The sequence below is a fragment of the Urocitellus parryii genome, chromosome 9, assembly GCF_045843805.1.
Source record: "Urocitellus parryii isolate mUroPar1 chromosome 9, mUroPar1.hap1, whole genome shotgun sequence".
In the NCBI taxonomy this organism is placed as follows: Eukaryota; Metazoa; Chordata; class Mammalia; order Rodentia; family Sciuridae; genus Urocitellus; species Urocitellus parryii.
Window position 1 is genome coordinate 31,253,367 of NC_135539.1, and position 20,423 is coordinate 31,273,789.

General features: G+C 35.8%; 1 protein-coding gene and 1 pseudogene across 1 annotated transcript in view; one reads left to right on the plus strand and one right to left on the minus strand.

Moving 5' to 3' along the window:
• Positions 1 to 4,209: 4,209 nt before the first annotated feature.
• On the plus strand, positions 4,210 to 5,147 carry LOC144256840 (olfactory receptor 2AE1-like; annotated as a pseudogene).
• A 791-nt stretch (positions 5,148 to 5,938) lies between these two features.
• The window catches only part of LOC144249033 (cytochrome P450 3A9-like), a 29,159-nt gene continuing 14,674 nt past the window's right edge, over positions 5,939 to 20,423 (minus strand). The window contains exons 3-8 of the mRNA XM_077802899.1: positions 15,153 to 15,280; positions 13,952 to 14,018; positions 11,020 to 11,180; positions 10,568 to 10,794; positions 8,351 to 8,513; positions 5,939 to 6,028 (exon numbers count right to left, since the gene is read on the minus strand). Of these exons, the coding sequence (XP_077659025.1) occupies positions 5,939 to 6,028; positions 8,351 to 8,513; positions 10,568 to 10,794; positions 11,020 to 11,180; positions 13,952 to 14,018; positions 15,153 to 15,280 (836 nt within the window). The remainder of the gene's footprint in view (positions 6,029 to 8,350; positions 8,514 to 10,567; positions 10,795 to 11,019; positions 11,181 to 13,951; positions 14,019 to 15,152; positions 15,281 to 20,423) is intronic.

A 20,423-nucleotide genomic window follows, 5' to 3' on the forward strand; every position in this document is an offset into this window, starting at 1 on the left:
GTAAGATAGTGTTGGGGCTTGAGGTGTTCAGAAGCCTTTATGAGAAACTAGGGCATTGTGAGATTATCCTTTAATCAATGGTAACATTTCATCAGCACAGGAGGATGTTTCCTGAGAAGATAGAGAAAAGCATAATTTAAGGGGTATAAGTAAGAATGGGTTGCCTAAGGAAGGAAGAGAGAATAGAGCCAGATAATGGAAAACTTATGCCAAGGAGGTTCACAGAGATAGTCAGAAACTATTGAAGAAAGAGAAAGAGATGTGTGTCCATAATTAGGTAGAAAAGAAGTATGCAGATCATGTTGACTGGGTTGGAGTAATCAGGGGCATCAGGGTTGAAATTGTTCTCTTTAGTCCACAGAAGCTGAGCAGGAAATAACAGTGTAACATGACTGTCATTATAATCCTAGAGCGACCCTAGGACAGAAGAAAAATAAATGTGAGCTTGATTTTACTGACAGAGTTGAAATTTGATCAGAATGCATTAAGTCCTGTGTTTTTTGCTTTTATTTTTGAAGTTTATTTTTTATACTCACATAATTATTTGTAATTACTGGTATTCACTCTTATAATTGTCATGATCACCTTCCTTCACTGGTGGTGGTTCTTTCCTGTTAATGTACATCAGTGATTAAGAATATGTGAAAGTAAAGGAAGATATTTAGGAGGTAAGACATAAGAAGTGATAGAAGGCTCTACTTAGTTTATGACTTTTTTGAGTCTAATTTCCCCATGGAGATCAACTTCTCATTCTGATTAGTGTTTGTGGGAGAACTGGAGAGAGGGCAGATTGGCATGTGTGGCTGAATCAATGTGAAAAACATTGATTTTTTTTTGTCATCTGTTGACTCACAAATCTACCCAGGACATAGATATGGTTGCTTTGTTTTGTGTCAACACAGAACTCATGCATTTTTAAAAAATTTTGCTCATTATTCAAATAAAGACAACATAAAATATCCTAAAACATATTATGATATGACTATTCTATGTATATAACCTAAGATATCATCATCTTTTCCCTAGTAGATTATATAAAATATGCAACCCTTTCCTCATTAAGGGAGAAAAATCCTTTTTTTGCATTTTGTATGACATATATTCTGTTTCTACTGATTCATACTCCTTCATTTGTATCCAGTTATTTAAATACTGAGATATGATTTTAGGTATTATTCACATCTCATGTTTGATAGGAGGAAGACAATGAAATAAACACTTAATTTGTGTAATATAAAAATACAAATTCTTATCAGCATTAAGAAGAAATGCAAAAATTGGCAGTTTGTGTTCCTGAGAGTTGTCCACATGGTCATTACTGTGTTTATAACTATCCTATTTCACTCCACAGTCCATACTGCCTTGGTTCACAGCTGGTCATTGTTCATGGTCAGGTGGGTGACCCAAACATTCATCTCTGATGTATCTGAGCCCTTATCAGTGTGACTTGACTTGGGCTTTAGTTTTCTATTGCCTTTCATCACAGGACCTGGGAGTTTGAAGAGGCACCAAGAAAATGTCCTATGTCACACTTGCTCTTCCTCTCTGTATTGTGTAGTAGCAACTCAGTTTCCCTTCCTAGTCAGAATCAATCACTCCATGCCACAGAGTGAACTTCTTCTTCACCTGTTGATTCAGCTATAATGATCATCCTAAAGTGGCAACCTCAACTCTCAGGGATAAACTTTACCCTTGATGCCATGTCCAGTTTGTTGACGGATCTATTGAGCAGATGCCAGGACTGAGTGAGGAAACAGAGGCTGATATCCAAAGTTCAGGTTAACCCTTTTTTGCATAAGAATCTCTATCCAGTGGATAGAGATTGTTTCCATAAGAAAATGGAATCACTTAGTGTCTGGGTGGAGGGATCTCTCCCTTTGTCACTAAGAGTTTTCTAAAGCAGCAGAACAGAAATGTTGGTGGTTCATAGACATCAATCTTATAGGGAGAGAACACACTCTTATTTCTATCCATTGAATGCTTGGGTGTCTGATCCTATGAATTATTGCTGTGAGAGAAGCAGTACCATAAATTAGATGCAGACGTGGAGCATGTATCACATCCTGGAAGACATTGCTCCAGCAATGAGAGGTGTTGTCACCTAGGTGTTGCTTGAGGCAGAGTCTTACAAGGGTATTTCACCATTCTATCAGGTTCTGTGTTTCAGGAAGATGGAGGACCTATGTTAAGTATAACAAATCCCATGAACCCAGGCCACATTGCACACTTGTTTGCTGTGAATCGAGCTCCTTGTTCAGAAGCAATGCTGCATGGAATACCCTTATGGTGAATAAAGTATTCTGTGAGTCCAGAGATGGTAGTTCTGGCAGCAGCACTTCAGGAGAGGAAACAAAATCCATACCAAGAGTGAGTGTCCAGTCCAGAAAAAAAAAAAGGAGTGTCCCTTTCATGTTGAATGTGGTCCAATGTCATCAATGTGCTATAGAGTGGCTGGCTGATCACCTCAGGGAATGGTGCAATGTTGGGAACTCATGATGGTCTTTGCTGTTAGCCATGGGTATTCAGCAGTGGCTTCAGACAGATTGGCCTTGGTGAGTGTAAGTTTATCATAATGAATCCAGGGATAAACTTTACCCCTGATGCCATGTCCAGTTTGTTCATGGATCTATTGGGCAGATTGCAGGACTGAGTGAGGAAACAGGAGCTGATATCCAAACTATTGGTTAAAACTTTTTTGAATAAGAATCTCTATCCTGTGGGTGGTAGCAATGAGTGTTTCTTTTTTGTTTCCATAAGAATATTTTTTATATATATTATCCAGAATATTTTGAAGTTCTAGGATATTAAAGGGGACACATGTATAAGAGGAATGAATGTCTCTGCTAGGCAAAATAAAGAACTTTGGATTTTCTCCTGGAGAAAGGGTTAATGTGTTTGCCTTCATGCTGAATGTATTGTATTTAGTTACACATGTATCCTTTTTGTATTTGGAGGTTACCCTGACTGATGGAGGTGTGCATGTGTGCCAAAAGGTCAGAAGATGGACTGCAGTGATTTTGCGATGTGTGAGGTTGCCTAGGATGAACTACATCTCACCAAATTCCCTCTAATCCATCATTTCTGTTTAAGGTGGTTCTCAAGAGGAGCTTACTGGGAGATTAGAGGGCAGAAGGGAAGCAGCCATCCTGAAGTACTAATACATTGTTGCTCGTCTGGTGGCTCACACCTCACTGGTAAGGAGCAGTGGCTGGGCCTGCAGTTGCTCTTCTTTCCTAAGGATTCTTGGAATTCTGGGATAGGGGTGTGCATTCAGCTTCATTAAAAATCTGACCTAAATTTCCCATGTGCCTGTATGAACATACCATTTGGATCTCATATTTATGTATAACCACAAGTAACTAATAAAAAAAACCATAAATAAATAGAAGATCAGCAGAGTATAGGGAAGGGATCAGAGGAAGGGTGGAGGGGAGGGAAAGGCGAAGTATAGTGACTGAATTGTTGCCTATTTTATGCTTTTTAATTATGTGAAAAGAAACCCTAATATTTTGTAGAATTCAAAAGAGCCAATACAAAAAGAAGAACCTTAGTGCCTAATTCTCTAGGCAAGCTGACTGACTCTTTTTGTTTTTTCTTGTGGGGTCACAGCTCATGCTTTGGGATTTCATCTGTCTCTTGTCTGCCCTGATTTGTACTATCTTCCCTTTCTACTGCTTGTCGTGTAGACTTTAAGTTTCCACATCAGACTTAAACAGGACAGCAGTACACCACTCCTTAACCAGCTTCCACAAAGAAATAAGGACAAAGTTCTGTAATGCAACCCTTAACAATTACATGCATAACTAGAAACATCTTAGTGGTTCAGCTGCTCTTGTTATAAGCTGCCTGGTAAAATAAGAAACATAATCCAAAAACCTTACAAACACAGACACACACTAACACAAATCACACATATGATTACACACACATATGCCTATATTTAGTAAGAAGAGTCATAAATTTTGGCCCTTAATAGAGTATTGGAATTTCAAATGACCATGATCATGATGACAAATTTTAGGTTTTTCTTGTTTTGAAAAAAGTTGAATTTCAATAATTTCAGTTTCTGCATACTTACAAATAGAGACAAATCTCTTCACAAATATTTTCTTGGATCAAGGGAGCTTATCACCCTGTACACAGGATCCCATATTTCTGGCTTCACACTTCATCTCCATTTCCTATTTCCCCAAGGAATTTGAAGGGACCATGTGGCTGAGAAATCAGATGTCTCTGGCAGACTTCATCCTTGAAGGGCTCTTTGATGACTCCCCGACCCAATTTGTCTTTTCTGCCTGACCATGGTGGTCTAACTTGTTGCACTGAGTGGCAACACCTTCACCATCCTACTCACCTGTGTGGATTGTGGGCTTCACACCCCCATGTACTTCCTGCTCAGCCAGTTCTCCCTCATGGACCCAATGCACGTCTGTACAACCATCCCCAAGATGGCTACCAACTACCTGTCTGGCAGCAAGTCCATCTCCTTCCTGGGCTGTGCCACCCAGCACTTCCTCTATTTGTCTCTGGGTGGCGCAGAGTGTCTTCTGCTAGCTCTCATGTCCTGTGACAGGTATGTTGCCATCTGTCATCTTCTGCTTTACACTGTGCTCATGAGCAGGAAGGTGGTACTGATGGTAGCTGTCACCTCATCGTTGGGGGCATCACTGAACTACCTAATTCACACAGTCATCTTGATGCACTTTCCCTTCTGTGGATCTCGGAAAATACACCACTTCTACTGTGAATATCCAGCTGTTGTGAAGTTGGTATGTGGTGATGTCACCGTCTAGGAGACCACAGTATATATCTGTAGCATCGTGCTTCTCCTCCTCCCCATCATCCTGGTTTCTACATCCTATGGCTTTATCCTGCACAGTGTCATTGAGATGCGTTCAGCTGGGAGTAAGAGAAATGCTTTTGCCATTTGTAGCTCCCACTTTATTGTGGTCTCTCTCTGTTTTGGTGCCTGTATCTTCTCATACATGAGGCCCAGTTCCCAGAGCACTCCACTGCAAGATAAAGTTGGTTCTGTGTTCTATAGCATCATTATTCCCACTCTGAATCCTCTGATTTATACTCTCCCGAATAAGGATGTAGCTAAGGCTCTGAGGAGAGTGTTGAGGAAAGGTATTATTACCCAATGACTATACCTGTAGTTGGCCCAAGTATAGAGTGTTATTATGGGTAAACCACTAAAAATTTTCAAGAATCCAGATGCATGACGTACTTTGACTATCCTAAGAATAAAGTGGTTTGTGTATACCTTCACTATTTTAACTGAGTTGCAGGAATTCAAATAGCATTGTGTATGTGTCTATAATCCTTCAGAGTATTATGGAAAAAACTTTACAAATCCCATTTAAAGTAGATATATGAAGTTCAGTGATACTCTAAAAATATTAAGATAAATATATAAGGATATTTTCTATCATTTATATATATATATATATATATATATATATATATGTAAATCATGACAGCAAAGAATATTTAGGGAGTATAAAATTAGAATTTGTTGATTAATATTAGAAACCAGTGAAGTAAAGCATGTTTTGAAAGAAAGAATTGATGATAAAAAAATTTGTACTCAGATCTTTTGAGTTACTGAAGCAGTGTTTAAGAATTTATAAGGCCAATATGAAGAGGTGAGGGTGCAGAGGTGGGTGGATAGAATCCCCAATAAATCCGAGAGACTGAGTCTTCATATCTGGCACACAGATGGTCACCTCCTTTCCATCACACAACACATAATACTGTGCACAGACACTGAACAAGCCCAGCAAAGGTCCAGCATCCCTAGTAACTCAAGAGCAGCATCCACCCATAAATCCATCTTTAATTCCATTTTTCTTCACAGAGAAAATCAATATGTCTTTTGTTCTGAGATACATCTTCTTTGAAGAACAGAGCAGAGATTTTTAGGGAAATTTAGACTCTACTTTCCAGGCTCATCTCTTGACACAGCCTTTAGAACAATGGGTTTTTCTGGTTGAAGAAATGGTGTCTTGCTTAATTTCAGAGGTATCTGCAATCATTAAACAAGTATATTTAGATGTAGTAAGTGAAGCCTGAATAACAGAAAGAATTGGAAAAGGTACATTTCAGTCAATAAAGCTATACAAACCTGTAAAAACTACTTTCAGCCTCATGTGTCTGGGATTCCTTACATTTATACTGTAAGCTTTGCCAAGATTGTAGAATGAAAGCATACATGCCTCTGTCCATTCAAAGAAGTATTTCATGAGCATCTGTTGTCTACCATGCCTGAGATAAAACAATGTTGGCTTGTGTTCTTTGTAATTTAAATTTTAGGAAAACTGCTGATGATAAGCCTGAGTGGCTTGCCTATCATGTGTGATGCCCTTGATTCCCTAACAACACAAACAAAAAATATTCAGCAAAATAGATGAATTTAAATAATTTAAACTAGATTTTTGGCATTATTTCAAACCCTTATTTGTAAAGCTAAATTAAGTGAACTTCATGGATGTTTGCTCAGGTTGCTTCATGGATGGGTTACATAGGTAACCCTGATCAGGTTTTATAATTTGAACTCTATGAGCAGAATCCATGAAGTTTAAAGATGGAAAATACCTTCAGGGAACAACATGCTTTTTCCCCCTAAAGTTTCTCTTTCTCTTTGTAGTGCAAATGGAGAACATTTGAGTCCTACAGAGTTTTGAATATTCCTTATTCCCATTCTCATGGAGGCATTCCTTTAGTGTTGGGGGTACCTCCAACAGAGTAATCTTCTACACCCAAGAGAGAGAAGGGAAGACAATTGTCATGGAGATTGAGAAGTTCCAATCTGGGAAATACTAGGAGCTTGCAGAAAGTACCTGCCCCATCTCAGATGTACTAGAGACCTACTTTCTCTGAGATTTAAGTTCCTTCCTGCTTAGAGGGTAGCTACCTGGCTGCCCTGACTTCTCAAATAAAATGGACACCACTCCTGTCTCCTCCTTTCCCATATGGAACATGAACAAATGGGAAAGAAATTGCATAATAAATGATCAGTACCTAGAAATAAGCCATATAGAGCCTTGCTTTGTGTGACTCAATGAAAAGTGTATTCTTCACAGGAGAGATTCCACATAGTTCCGTAAAGGTAACACATTACTATTCTTAAATTTCAAATAGTTTAAAAATATTTTCTGCATAGAAATAAACACAAACATTAAATTAGGTTGACATTAGATTAGGAGAGATAGAGAGAGAGATAGAGAGATAGAGATAGAGAGAGAGAGAGAGAGAGAGGGAGAGAGAGAGGGAGAGAGAGAGAGAGAAATAGAGAGATAGAGAGAGAGGTGTCATTTGTTAAATTTTAAAATTAAAAAAAGCAAAAAATTTAGAGCCAAGTACTCTAAATCAAGGAAAAGTTTCTTCTTAAATATTTCTTTAATCCTTCCAAGAACAAGTTTCCCTCTAAGTCACCATTGAGATTTCATGAAGGACAAAAATGAGGTGATGTAGTTAAGTGGTATGATGCAGTTAATATACAGAAAAAATGGGCCTCCAAATGGGATGCTTTTGGGACAAAATATTAACTTAGATGATCATAAAAGTTTGGAGTAACCAATATCAAAAGAGAGGAATGAATGGGTCCTGCATTAGATGGGAGGACTCCTTAGAGGAGCTGGGGGACTGAACTAGAAGTTGAAAGATGAGAATAGAAAGAGCAAAATGGGCAAATAAGATTCAAAGAGTTACTATTGAAATGTACAAGTAGTTTTTCTGCAACAGGACGCCAGGAAGGTTGGATCAATTAGGAAAACGCTGAACTGCATAAATCCTTCCTATCTTTAAGAAATGATTGATGTCAATGTTTCTCAACTTTGTCTCAGAATGAGACCAACAGGGAGCTTTTAGAGTCAAACTCTAGGCAAGTGATTTTAGAATTTTGGAGATGACCCAGATATCTTGTATTTTTAAAATTCTATGTAGATTTCAATGTTCAGAAAATAGTTGAGAAAAACTGTCACAAAATTTCCATAAGTTCTGTTGAGGAAAACAGCACTTAACATCATCCAAACATGATTTTCACAGTTCAGGATTGATTATGTAAAGCAGCCTCATCCTCATTTGAAATAAAATCGAGTTTATACTTTGATAAAGTTCAAAAACACTGCATATAAGCATGTCAACCTAATCTCAATGGATTCTACCTGATCTTTTATACTCTGTTTTTATAAAGCCACAGATATAGAGTTCCAAAAAATGAAGAAGCCTAACATCGCACAAGTGTCTCAAAAGAGATTCTTTGAATGAGCAGATATTTTCTTTAAATAGGTTCCTCAACTAAAAGAAACTACCCACAAGACCTTACTTTTTCGTAAAGTGTCCTGACCTGTGTTTCCTTACAAGGATGGAAGGAGGAGTTCTGCAGTAATCTGATGAAGGCAAGTTTCATGTTCATGAGAGCAAACCTCATGCCAATGCAGTTTCTGGGTCCATTTCCAAAGGGCATGTATATGTAAGGATTGATGCTGTCCTTGTTCTTCTTACTGAACCTGATTCCACAATAGTAGATGAAAACAAGTTATTGAGGCATAAATTTATAAAAGCTACATAATTGGGGTTGTCTCCTAAACATTCATAAGCAGCAAAACACAGGATTCTTTTGTAGAATGGTCATTGAAATCCTGCTGTGACTTTGCTTATAAGAATTGAAACCTACAGAACTTTTTCATTCTTTTTACACTAGAGGAGCTCTCTGTCTTGTTAAGATGTGATGAATGCTATTTAAAAGAAAATATGTCTTTAAGTACTGAATTATATTCAGAATTGTTATCTGTACACACTCTCAAAAAAATTAGAAAATGAGCTTATAAATGAAGAAAAGTGTGTTTCTGCCTCAACTCTCACTCCTGAATTTCATATTTTTATTGATGAAGGCGGAGAAAATGCTCCCACTATACTTACCTCTGTTCTCTTCTCTTCTCTATACTCCTTTTTTTCTCAGTCTTCTTGTCTCCCTTCCTTCCTCTCCCCCTTCCTTTTCCCAATTCTTCTCTTCCTCTACCTCCTCCTCATTCTTCTTTTTTTTTCCTCTTTCTCCTTCTGTCTCTGCCTCTCTCCCCATAGAATATCATCACTGTCTTCTGAGTCTGTCTCATCAGGTTACAAATAATTCCTTGAATGTTGCATCCAGGTTTTATTCAAATTGAGTCCTAGTTATTTGATTAGTTAAGGAGAAGGTTTCGATTTGGAGAAAGTGATAATGACATTGTGATTCTTTTTAAAAGGATTCTTATACATTTGAGAGCATTTTGGCAAATTTACAGGTTATTGTGATTCAAAGTAACATGGAATCTATTGGAGGGTGAGGTGGTGTGTGGAGGGTCTGATGAGATTGGTGGATGGTTGTTTGGGCAGATGATGAGCAATGTTGAAGCATCAAAGCTTTTTTCCAGACTACTGTCTGTAGATTATTCTTGCGTGTATATCAAGTGTCCTCCACATTATACATCTTTGTAATTCTCCTCATCCTGGTCTAGTCCCTGATGCACCTTAAGCACTTAGGATCTTATCATGCCTTGGTGAATCAATGAAATGTGTAATCTCTGATTTTGAATCTTTGAAGTGTCAAAAGTTGGAAGTGCTGAATTTGGAAGAAACTGGCACTGAGGAACTCAAAACCAACAAGATAATGTCACTCTAATCAAGAAGTGTAAAGTTAGGGGCCAAGAGAAGTCTTGATCCCATGCCACCTGACCCCCCAGACACTACCCTGAAAACTTTCTCTATTTTGGTCTTCAGCACAACAACAGAAAAACAGTAACTCTTTCCAGAGTGCAAACTGTGAGGTTGGATCCAAATTTTCAGAAGACCAAGGTCAAGACATATTTAAGGATGAATATCTCAAGTGTCTTGGGGATAGGTTACTTGGCTTTGAAAGAGTCATCAACTGTGGAGAGTGAAAAGCTCGCCCAGAACACTCCAGAGACAAGACTCAGAGGATCTGAGCTCTCTCCATCTTCAGTGAGGCTGCTTAAACCATCTGGGTGGTGGTGGGGTTCTCAGGCCTTAACTTGTATTTAAAAATTGTGCTAGAGGAACCAGGAACCAATGTTTAATCAAATGGAAGACATAAGTGCTTACTAAAAGAAGTAGAAAATTCAAGGAGCAAAAATGAACAGGACAAAAACCCTAAAATGGTTAAAAAATGTAAGCACCTAAAATAAGAGAGTGGTCAAATGGCAGACAAGTTTATAGATTACAGTTAAATAAATTAAATAAGTGTTCAACACCAATATAATGTGATAGCATTTCATCCCTTAAAAGCTACACATTTATATAAAAATGTTCCTACTGACATTTATCACATTAATAAGAGATAGGGCTTATTGTGATGTTCTGTGGCCATATATGACTATAGTCATTTATTTTTTCTGATGCTTGTTTTCTAAAGTTCAAATAATTACCACTTTGTAAAAGACTTCTTAAAATTTTCTTACAACAAGAAAATTTTAAAATCACATGTATGCCATCTGCACTAAGAGACCTCAGAATATGTGTGAAACAGCCTCTTAAGGGTGGATTTCCTTTCTCAGGAGCCCTGTACCTTTCAGGGTAGAACTTTTCAGGTTCTGGCCAGTACGTGGAGATTTTATGAAGACTATATGTTGGTATAGTCACGATTTTTCCTTTGGGAATGAACACCCCATTGAGTTCAACATCTTTTTTACAGACTCTCTCAATTCTCTCAACAATTGGATATAATCTGAGAGTTTCATTCACCACCATGTCCAGATACTTCATCTCAAATAGTACATCATATGTGACAGGTCCCTGGAAAGAAAAAAAAAATTGTAAATTAAGATTTGGAAATGACTTAAAACTCTGTTGACACAGTACACTGATGTTTTCAGAGCTCCTCAAATAACTCATATTTGTAAAATTCCATAGCATTTACAAAGCATTTAATAACCATCATGATATTAGAACTGCCCAATGGCACACTGAGATGCCCAGAGATTTTACCTCTCCTCTCCCCTCCAGGTGCCATTCACTCACCTTATTGGGCAAAGTCTCATCAATCTCCTGCTGAAGCTTCTTCTGGACATCAGGGTGGGTGGCCAGTAGATACATAATAAATGAAAGACTGGTGCTAGTGGTGTCATAGCCAGCCAAAATAAAGATACCAGACTGGGCTGCAATCTCCAGATCAGATAGACCTAAAAGGAGAGGAAAGACAATTTAGTCTAAGCAGGTCCATGCACACTTTACAGTTTACATGAAGATAAATCAGAATGATGATCCAAAATCCCATGAGGAAAAACTGGAGGAGCAATTCATAATGTTCCTCATTCTGCCACCACCCCCCCGACCATGAACACAACTGGGTGATTTCAAGGGACAGTATGGATGTCAAACATACACAGTATTTTTCAAATGTGCCTTGCATAATCAAGAAAGTTATTTAGTTATAAAGAGCAGGTAGCACTCTTTCCCTGGGGAAAAATAAACTTAGTCTGACTAGAATGTAGGTTGAAGAACCTTGAAAGCCTTTGCAATACTGGCATCTTTGCAGGGAAAATAAAGGCCATGATTGACAGAACTATACTGAGCCACAGAGAAATTTTTCTACACAAATTGTGGTCCATGGACCAGCAGCATCAACAGCTTCAAGGAGCTTATTAGAAACACAGAAGCTCAAGCATTGCTCTAGAGCTACCAAATTGAAATCTGAACGTTCATGAGATGTGGTCAACTCTGTTCACAAAGTAGCCTAAGAATCATCATAATAGAAGACCTGGGGCACCAGTCTTCAAATTGGATGATCTCAGGGTGTGCAGAAACTATACAGAGAAAAAAACCCAAAATAGTAGTGATTAACTGGAGTCTAATGAGTGGTATTAAAATCACACAAGAAAGAATGTGTTGATACAGGGCATTAGGCAGAAATGCACTTAGTATCTTATATTAGGAAGATTGGGTTCAGTGAGTGGAATTAGCATTGCATATCAATCTTGGGCTGAATGTCAGCTTTCCTAGTATATGTCCCCTCTATTTGCTCAACATCATAATCATCAAACAGCCTTTGTGACAGAAGGTGTTGTTTCTCTTGACTTTTCTCCTGAAAAGTCACATTCAAGCATTCATCTAATTGATTGGAGAAATTATTAGGATTTGTTGATACTCGAATACCTGAAAGAAACATGGTATACACTCCAACCATATAATTCATAACAAAAATTAATGCAAAATGAGTTTGAGAAAGATCTACATGGAATCCTCGCTTACAGAGCTTTCTATGATGCTATTGAGGGAAAACTCAAACCGTGTTTTCCCCACTACTGGCATAAACCCAATGATACTGAAATGAAATTGGATTATAACCTTAAGTTACAACTGTTCAGTACAATCTGTTAACACTAACCATATGTGTCTATCTAAATTTAAATTTTAATGAATTTAATCTAAATAACAATAGAAAGTTCACTTCTTCAGTAACTCTACCTACATGCCAAATGCTTGTAGCCTAGTTCTTACTGTATGAACAATATGTATATTGAGTACTTCCTTCACCACAGAAATTTGTAGTGGGAGCAGAGAGAGGAGTACTGTTTACATCATGCATATGGACTCACATAGAAATATTTATATTGCTCAGTCTGCACAAATATATTTTATTTTCCTCTCTCTGTTCAGAGAAAGGATCTAGAAGAATCTACAGCAGTAATGGTCACATTAAACTTCCAGATTTTGGTTTCTAATACCTTCTCTCACTTAAAAGAGCCAGGGCTTCTAGAAAAAGTGGGTGATTCCAGGCCTGATAATAGGAAATAGACAAGGAACCTAGAGTTTCTTGCACCAGAAAGCAAGAATGTTCTCTCAAAACAATAAGAGAAACCATATGCAATAGTGTGTATGTTTCTATAATGTGGATATATGTCATTATATAGGTATCAAAACTGATAGAATGTACAAACTCAAGAACCCTCATGTTCACCTATGAACTTAGGGGTAAGGTGACTTTTCTGTGATGGTTCATTGATTATGTCAAATATATCATTTTGGTGAGGGATGTTTGTAATGGGGGAAATATATGAATTTAGAGAAAAAAATGGATATGGGCAATCTCTATGCCTTCTCCTCAGTTTTGTTATGGAACTAAAACTGCTGTAAAATATAGTCAATTTTAAAAATCAAAATATAAGATGAGGAAGAGGAGAGTGAGGAGGAACAGAAGGAGAAGGGAGAAGTTGTTAAAAGACTTAAGCCCAAGAGAATTTGACTATCAAAATAAAAATTGATAGCAAGAGAATAAATTCATAGTATATAACATCATATGACATAAATATAAATGGAACTGTCTTACAATCTAATACCAACTCATATATGTACAGTAGATGATAGAATGATAAAGACATCAGTTTGTAAACATCATAATACAAATGCTTTCTATCAAAAATCATCCATGTATAATAAAACTAGTTGGTGAATGTATGTTGAGGAACAGGATGCTTACACAGTGTCAGAGGTTTCCCCCACAACATTCTTATGAATTACATGGGAAAAGTTAATCATAGTATCAGATGAAGCTTGTGAACACATTTTCACCCAGTATTGCCAGTGACCCTCACCACTACTGGGACAGTGAACCTCCTGATTGGATGTACAAATGCAAATATCCAGGCAAAGGTTCTGATTCAGTGCATCTGAATGAGGCTGCGAATCAGCATTTGTTCTGATGTGGATGGTCAAAAGACAACTGTCTAACTTCATGACTGAAATGCTTTCTCCTAGTTTCCCTTCAATTTTTGAGCCTTGTTACACCTGTATGATTCTAGACAGCAAATGTGGTAACCATTTGCAATATCCAAATGTGTATGTTCCTGCAATTTGGTAGAAATCTATTTTCTCTAGAAAATGTGTGTATTTTCAGGATAATTCACTTACTCTGAATTTCCCTGTCAGTAGACCATGAAATATTCTTGGTTACCTTTGTAGGATTCCTTGTCTTGGGAAATCTGGGAATCAATCATTAACTGGAGAAAATCAATGCGGTGCTGGAAGCAGAAATGGAAATGGAAATGACTAAATCAGTCATAAATCAGAAGTAAATCTGGAATGTAGCATTTCACCTCCCTTTTAGAGTATGGCTCCTTTAAGTCCAGAAGTCTGGCCAGGGTTGCACAACCCACCAGTGAACAAAACATGCATGTATAAGCCATGGAGAACAGGATATTTTCCTGAGAGAAATCCAGCTATGGTGTCCAATATCTGTTGGTCTTTGCTCTCCCTAATGCTGGGTTTGTCTCCTTCTCCTGTCACATCTTCTTGCCCAGGAAGTGGTCCTGGACTTCAATTCTTTTAGTTTGCTTTAATTCTTATTCAATGGCCACACTGAGTACACTTGGTATTTTCAAAGATGATTACTAGCTTTTGTTTGTGTATCATCAAATTCTCCACCCATTAGGTACATGATTCAATCTTCAGTCACACTTGGGGATGGCTGTCCTGCCTCCTTGACCTGGAGACATTCTTGTGCTGACTTCCAGGAAAAGCAGAAGGCAAAGCTGGGTTAGCATATCACCTTGATGGTCACTGAAGACCACGGCCTGATTGTGGACAGGAAAAGAATCAGATTTAACCCACACATACTTCACCAGGTGCCCAATAGGATCTTCCTTTGAAGAATGTGTCAACTAAGATGTAAAGGGCTGGAATTGTAATGATTGTTCACCAATGTAAGACTTGGGGAATACTTTTTAACAGTAAAATCATTTTGAAATAGAATTTTTATTTTGACAGTTTACTGAATGGGAGGGAAATGATAAGGTTTTTATTTGAATGATATTTCTTTCAAGACATAATATTATGTCTTTTATTGTGTCAAACATTGTCAGTCTTACTCATTATCAGTTTGCCTTTTTAAATTTGATCTTCATTCTATCCAAAATGTAAAAATTCTCCAGTGCAAATCTTAAAGTATTCCATCAACTTTAAAAAATGTACAGAGAGGGGCTGGGGAATGAAGCTCAGTGATAACAGTATTTGCCTAGCATATATGAGGCCTTGGGTTCAATCCTAAGCACCACTTACAAAATTACATGTATATTTATATATGCACAAATCAGATGTACACAGCAAATAAATGATCAGGAAGTGAACATTGTCATTTCACCACCACCAGGTTTTACCTTTTCTTTATCTTCTAGGCCTTTTGTTTTCATCCTCATTACAGGATTATTAAAAAATTCCAGAACACATTTTGAAAACCTGTAGACATTTAATGCTTGAAACACTGGTCTAAGGAATGGAAATACCACTAGAAAGAAAGTGAAAGAAAAATATAAAGAGAAACCTTGATGAAAAGGCAACATCCCAGGAGCATTGATCATTTTCTAAAAAATACAGAAGAGAAAAATCATCAGTTTTCTCAACCAACAGCCATTCCCTCTGTGGCTGGTACTTGGTGTCTGGTTCATGTCTGAGCAAGGGCACTTCATACATGGGGTTGCAGCCACCATAGCAGGGAATCAGTGGCCCCATCAATGCCATTGGACTGAGCAAAAGAAGAGGATTAAATTCTCTGGCCCCTTACCCTTTTGTGTATTGGGATAGGGTCCTTAGTCTGTGCTGTAAGTAATTATGCATTCAAGGAAAAGTAGGCAGGATAGATACAATTTGGCCTATGTTCCTAAGCTGTCAAGAAATGAAACCAGAAAACAATAATAGATAGAAAATCTGGAAACACAGACAAAAGTGGAAATTAACTGTAAAACTTCCATATACAGCTGTCAAGCATCAATGATGGTATCCAAAGGCAACTAGAAGTTGTTTTTAGGTGAATTAAGGTGAAGACATATTATATCACACTTAGGAGAAGTTGCAAAAGCAGCGCTCATAAACATATAGCTACAGATGTATAAATTTTATAAAAAAAGAGTTCTCAAGTCAATAGTCTAAGTTAAATCATAAAATGGTTAAAAGGGGAAATTAAACAAAAAGCAAGCATAAGGAAGAAAATTATAAAAAAAAACAAGTTGAAACAAATGAAATAGAAAAGAAATAAAATTGATGAAAACAAAAGGTGTCTATAAGTCACCTCACCCCTTTGAAAATATCATAAAAATCGCCAAACCATTAGCCAATTGACCAAGAAATGCAAAGGGATAAGAGTTTCATATGAAGATATTTCCTCTCAATATGTACTAGAAGTGGGCATCTGGATCAGAAGGTATATATACTTTTATTTATTTTTGGGACCTTCACACTCTTTTCCAGAATGGTGTACATTTCCACCTACAATATGTAAGAGAACTTTTTCTCTGCATCTAGCCAGCATTTGTTATTTTTTTATTCTTTCTTTCTTTTTTTGATAATGGTCATTCTAACCAGGGTGAAATGACTTCGTATTATAGTTTTGATTTGCATTTCTCTGACACCAAGTGATTTTGAATAGTTTTTCATGTATTTTTATGTCATTTGTGTTTTTTCTTTTGAGAAATAACTAGAGCATTTCACTATTTTTGAACTGGATTACTTGGGGATTTTGGTTGTTAGATTTTTAAAAATTTGTATATTATTTATCATTTATAAATGTAATACTCTATAGAAATGTAAAACCTATTTTATATTAATCTATTTTTTGTCTAAATGATTGGAACATCTGTATATCCATATTTATTCCTATATTATTCTGAAATTCTGATGTGAATTAAATCTAGGTCTCCATCAATGAATGGATAAAGAAAGTTATATATATATATAAAATTTATGTATTTATAATATATTATAATAAAATATATATACACACATATACATGTGGATATACAGACATATACATGTGCCCAATGGATCATTCATTCATAAAGAAGAATAAAATCTTGTATTTTGTTGCAAAAAGTAGATGGAATTAAAGGACATTCAGCTTATGAACTAAACTAGATACATCAATACAAGTACCACATGTTCTTTCTCATACGTGTAAGGTAAAATATTTGATCTGAATGTATAATAGTGATTATTAAAGGTTGGGAAGGTTTATGACAGAAGGTATATAAAGAAAGGCTGTATTTCATTTGTATATGCTGTGTACATGTGTTGAGACATCACACGGAACCCCATTTATTTGCATAACACATACATGTTAATTAAAAAATAAAATAAATATTTAAAAAGAAATGAATGAACTTAATAGCATAAGAAATGAAAGGAGAAGTTATTACTAACCTTTGAGAAGGATTATGAGAGAATTCTAACAATTTGATTGTTCACATATCTTACTGCACAAAATCCTTAAAGACATAAGCTATAGAAATTGAATGAGAATTAAATATGCAACCTGAATAAACTTGTAAAATGTAACATGATTGTGTTAGTAGTAGAAATTATTCATAGTAGATTCTATGAAATAAAGAACTAATATCAATTATTCACAAACATTTCCAAAATTAAAAGAGCATTTCTAAATATATTCTAAAAGGCCAGTATTACCCTAATAGTAACACCAAGCAAAGACAACACAGGAAAATGTTGTGTAATACACCAAATCCATGAAGTAAAAGTCAACATAAGAGGATTGTTTCAATTGATGTGGAAAAAAAAAACAACATTTGATAAACACCAAAACCAACCCTCCCCCTGGAAAAATAATCCTCAAAACAATTCTTTTGTGATAAAACACTCAGCAAATTAGGAGTAGGATGAAATTTTGTAAACCTGATAAAGGATATCTATGAAAACTTGTAGCTTAATAATTTAATAGTTTCACCCCAAATCAAGAACATGACAAGAATTCCTCTCTCATCACTTCTTTTGGAGTACTGTAAGTAATAACAAGTTCACCAGCATTTCATGATATAAGATCAGTACACAAAAATAAATTGCATTTCTATACACTGTAACAAACAACCCAAAAGAAAAACTAAGAAGTGAAAAAAATAATTCTATCTACAATGTCATCAAAAAGAATAAAATACTTAGGAATCAATTTAACAAAGGTGCAAAACAAGCAGACTAATAACTACAAAATACTGTTGAAATAAAAGAAAGAGGATCTACATGACTAGAAAAAACATCTCAGGTTTGTGGATCAGAAAACTTAATATTGTTCAAATGGCAATAGTTTTGAAATTGATTTGCAGATCCTAATGAATTTGAAACAGAATCTTAGCTGGCTTCTTTGAGGAATTGACAAGTTGATTTAAAATTCACATAGAATTCAAAGGGACACAGAATAGCTAAAATGATGTTGAAAAATGAGATTAAAGTTGTAGGACTCACATTTCTTGATTTCAAAACCTACTCCAAAGCAAAAATAAAATTTGGTCCTGGAAGATGGGTAAACATATAGATAAATGGAATAGGATTTAGAGTCCAGAAATTAACCCACATGTCTATGGCCCATGGAATTTTGAGAAAGCTGCCCTGGCCATTGAATGGGGCAGACACTCTTCAAAAAATGGTGCTGGAACAACTGGAATAGTCACATGCAAAAGAATTACATGCTGACCTCACCTGGCCCTGTATGTAAAACTTAAATTAAAATGGTTGGGCAACCTAAATATAAGAGCTAAACTACAATTTTTAGTAGTAAACCATAAAAAGTGTGTAAGTCCATATGGTCTCAATCGATTCTTAGATTTGATACTTAAAACACAAATAATAAAAGGAAATGACATAAATCATACATCATTTAAATGTAAGTTTCCAAGACCTGTTGAGTTTTTAACATTTATATAAATGACATCAAAATTCATGCATCTACTGTCAATTGCTTTTCTTTTGAGATCACTACAGCTTTGAGATTAATACATTTTAAGATTTTAAAATTCAGCTCATTCATTCATGATAGGAATGAACTGCAAAAAACTAAAAACTTTGTGCTTCAAAGGACACTATCAAGAAAGTAAAAAGATATCTATAGAACAGGACAAAATGTTACAAATCATAATCTAGTAAGAAACTGTGAAAAGAATATATGAAGAAGTATTTTTTTTCAATATAATTATTTAAAAATTCTTTTTTCTTTTATTTTTAATTTGTTCCAATTAGTTATACATGACAGTAGAATGCATTTTGACACATTGTACACAAATGAAGCACAAGATTTCCTTCCTTTGGTTGTACATGGTACAGACTCACACCAGTAAAATTCTTAAGCATCAAAACAAAAAGACAAATGCTTCAGGTAATTGTTGGAAAAAGATATGGATAGACATTCTTTAAAATAATGAATCTGAATTATCTTTCCTATGTACATAGATGAACACCTCATAGTGAATCTCCAAATCATGTACATACACAAGCCTGGTATCCTAATTAGAATAAGGTATACTTTATGTTTTTATAAATATGTCATGGATATCTAAAAATAACAAATAAAAAAGTGATTAACATTTCTTGTTATCAGTAAACAACAGGAAAATGCAAATCAAAACCACATAAGATGCCATCTCACATCCAGTACAATTTCTAAAATAAGAGATGGAAACAGGAAGTGTTAGCAAATAAGTAATTGGAACCTTCATACACTTTTGGTAAGAATATTAAATGGAACAGCTATTATTGAAAACACTGACAGAAGTACTTTGTAAGGCACCAATTTCACTCCTGAGTATACACTCAGATGAAATTGAAAACTAGAGTTCACAAACAAGTTTCACACTAATGTTCATAACAGCATCATTCACAATAGCCCAAATGTGTAAATAACACAAATATCCATCAACTGATGAAAGGATAACTAAATTGTGGTATGTCTATACAATGGAATATTATTTGGCCATAAACATGAAGTACTGATATATATTTCACTTGAAAACAAAATGTTAAATGATACATTTTGCATCACAAAAGACCACATATTTCATGTCTCCATTTTTTATAATGTATACATTATATGCAAAGCTACAGAGACAGAAAATAGAATAGTGTTTGTTTCAGGTAAATAATTTTGGAAGCTGACAGTTAAAAGATAATGAGTTTTCTGAGTTTTGACAATGGTGATGTCTGCATGTATCATTTAACATGCTAAAAATATGAAATTTTAAATTTTAAGGAATCATATAGTATGTAAAAAATATCTTAATGAAGTTGTTATTTTAAAAGAAAAAAGGAATGGTAATCCACATACTAATTATACGAAAAAAACGGATGGAGAACATCTGAACCAAGGATGCTCTTGGCTTTTTTTCACAAATGGATTGTTGAGGGAATTGACATTAACTCCAAAGGATGTGCTAATGATCACATCCATGCTGTAGCTCCCCAAACTTCTGAGTAGAGAAAGAAATGTAAAATTTTAATCTGTACTGCTTTATTTCCTACTACACATGCTGGAAGAAGTAGAACAGGAAGTCCTCACACTGTCAGAAATATCTGTTGATCAAATGACTAGTCCATGCTCCTATCAAATTCCATGAGGCAGCTGTTTCTGTGCTAGGGGAGTTAGGGACACTAGGTTG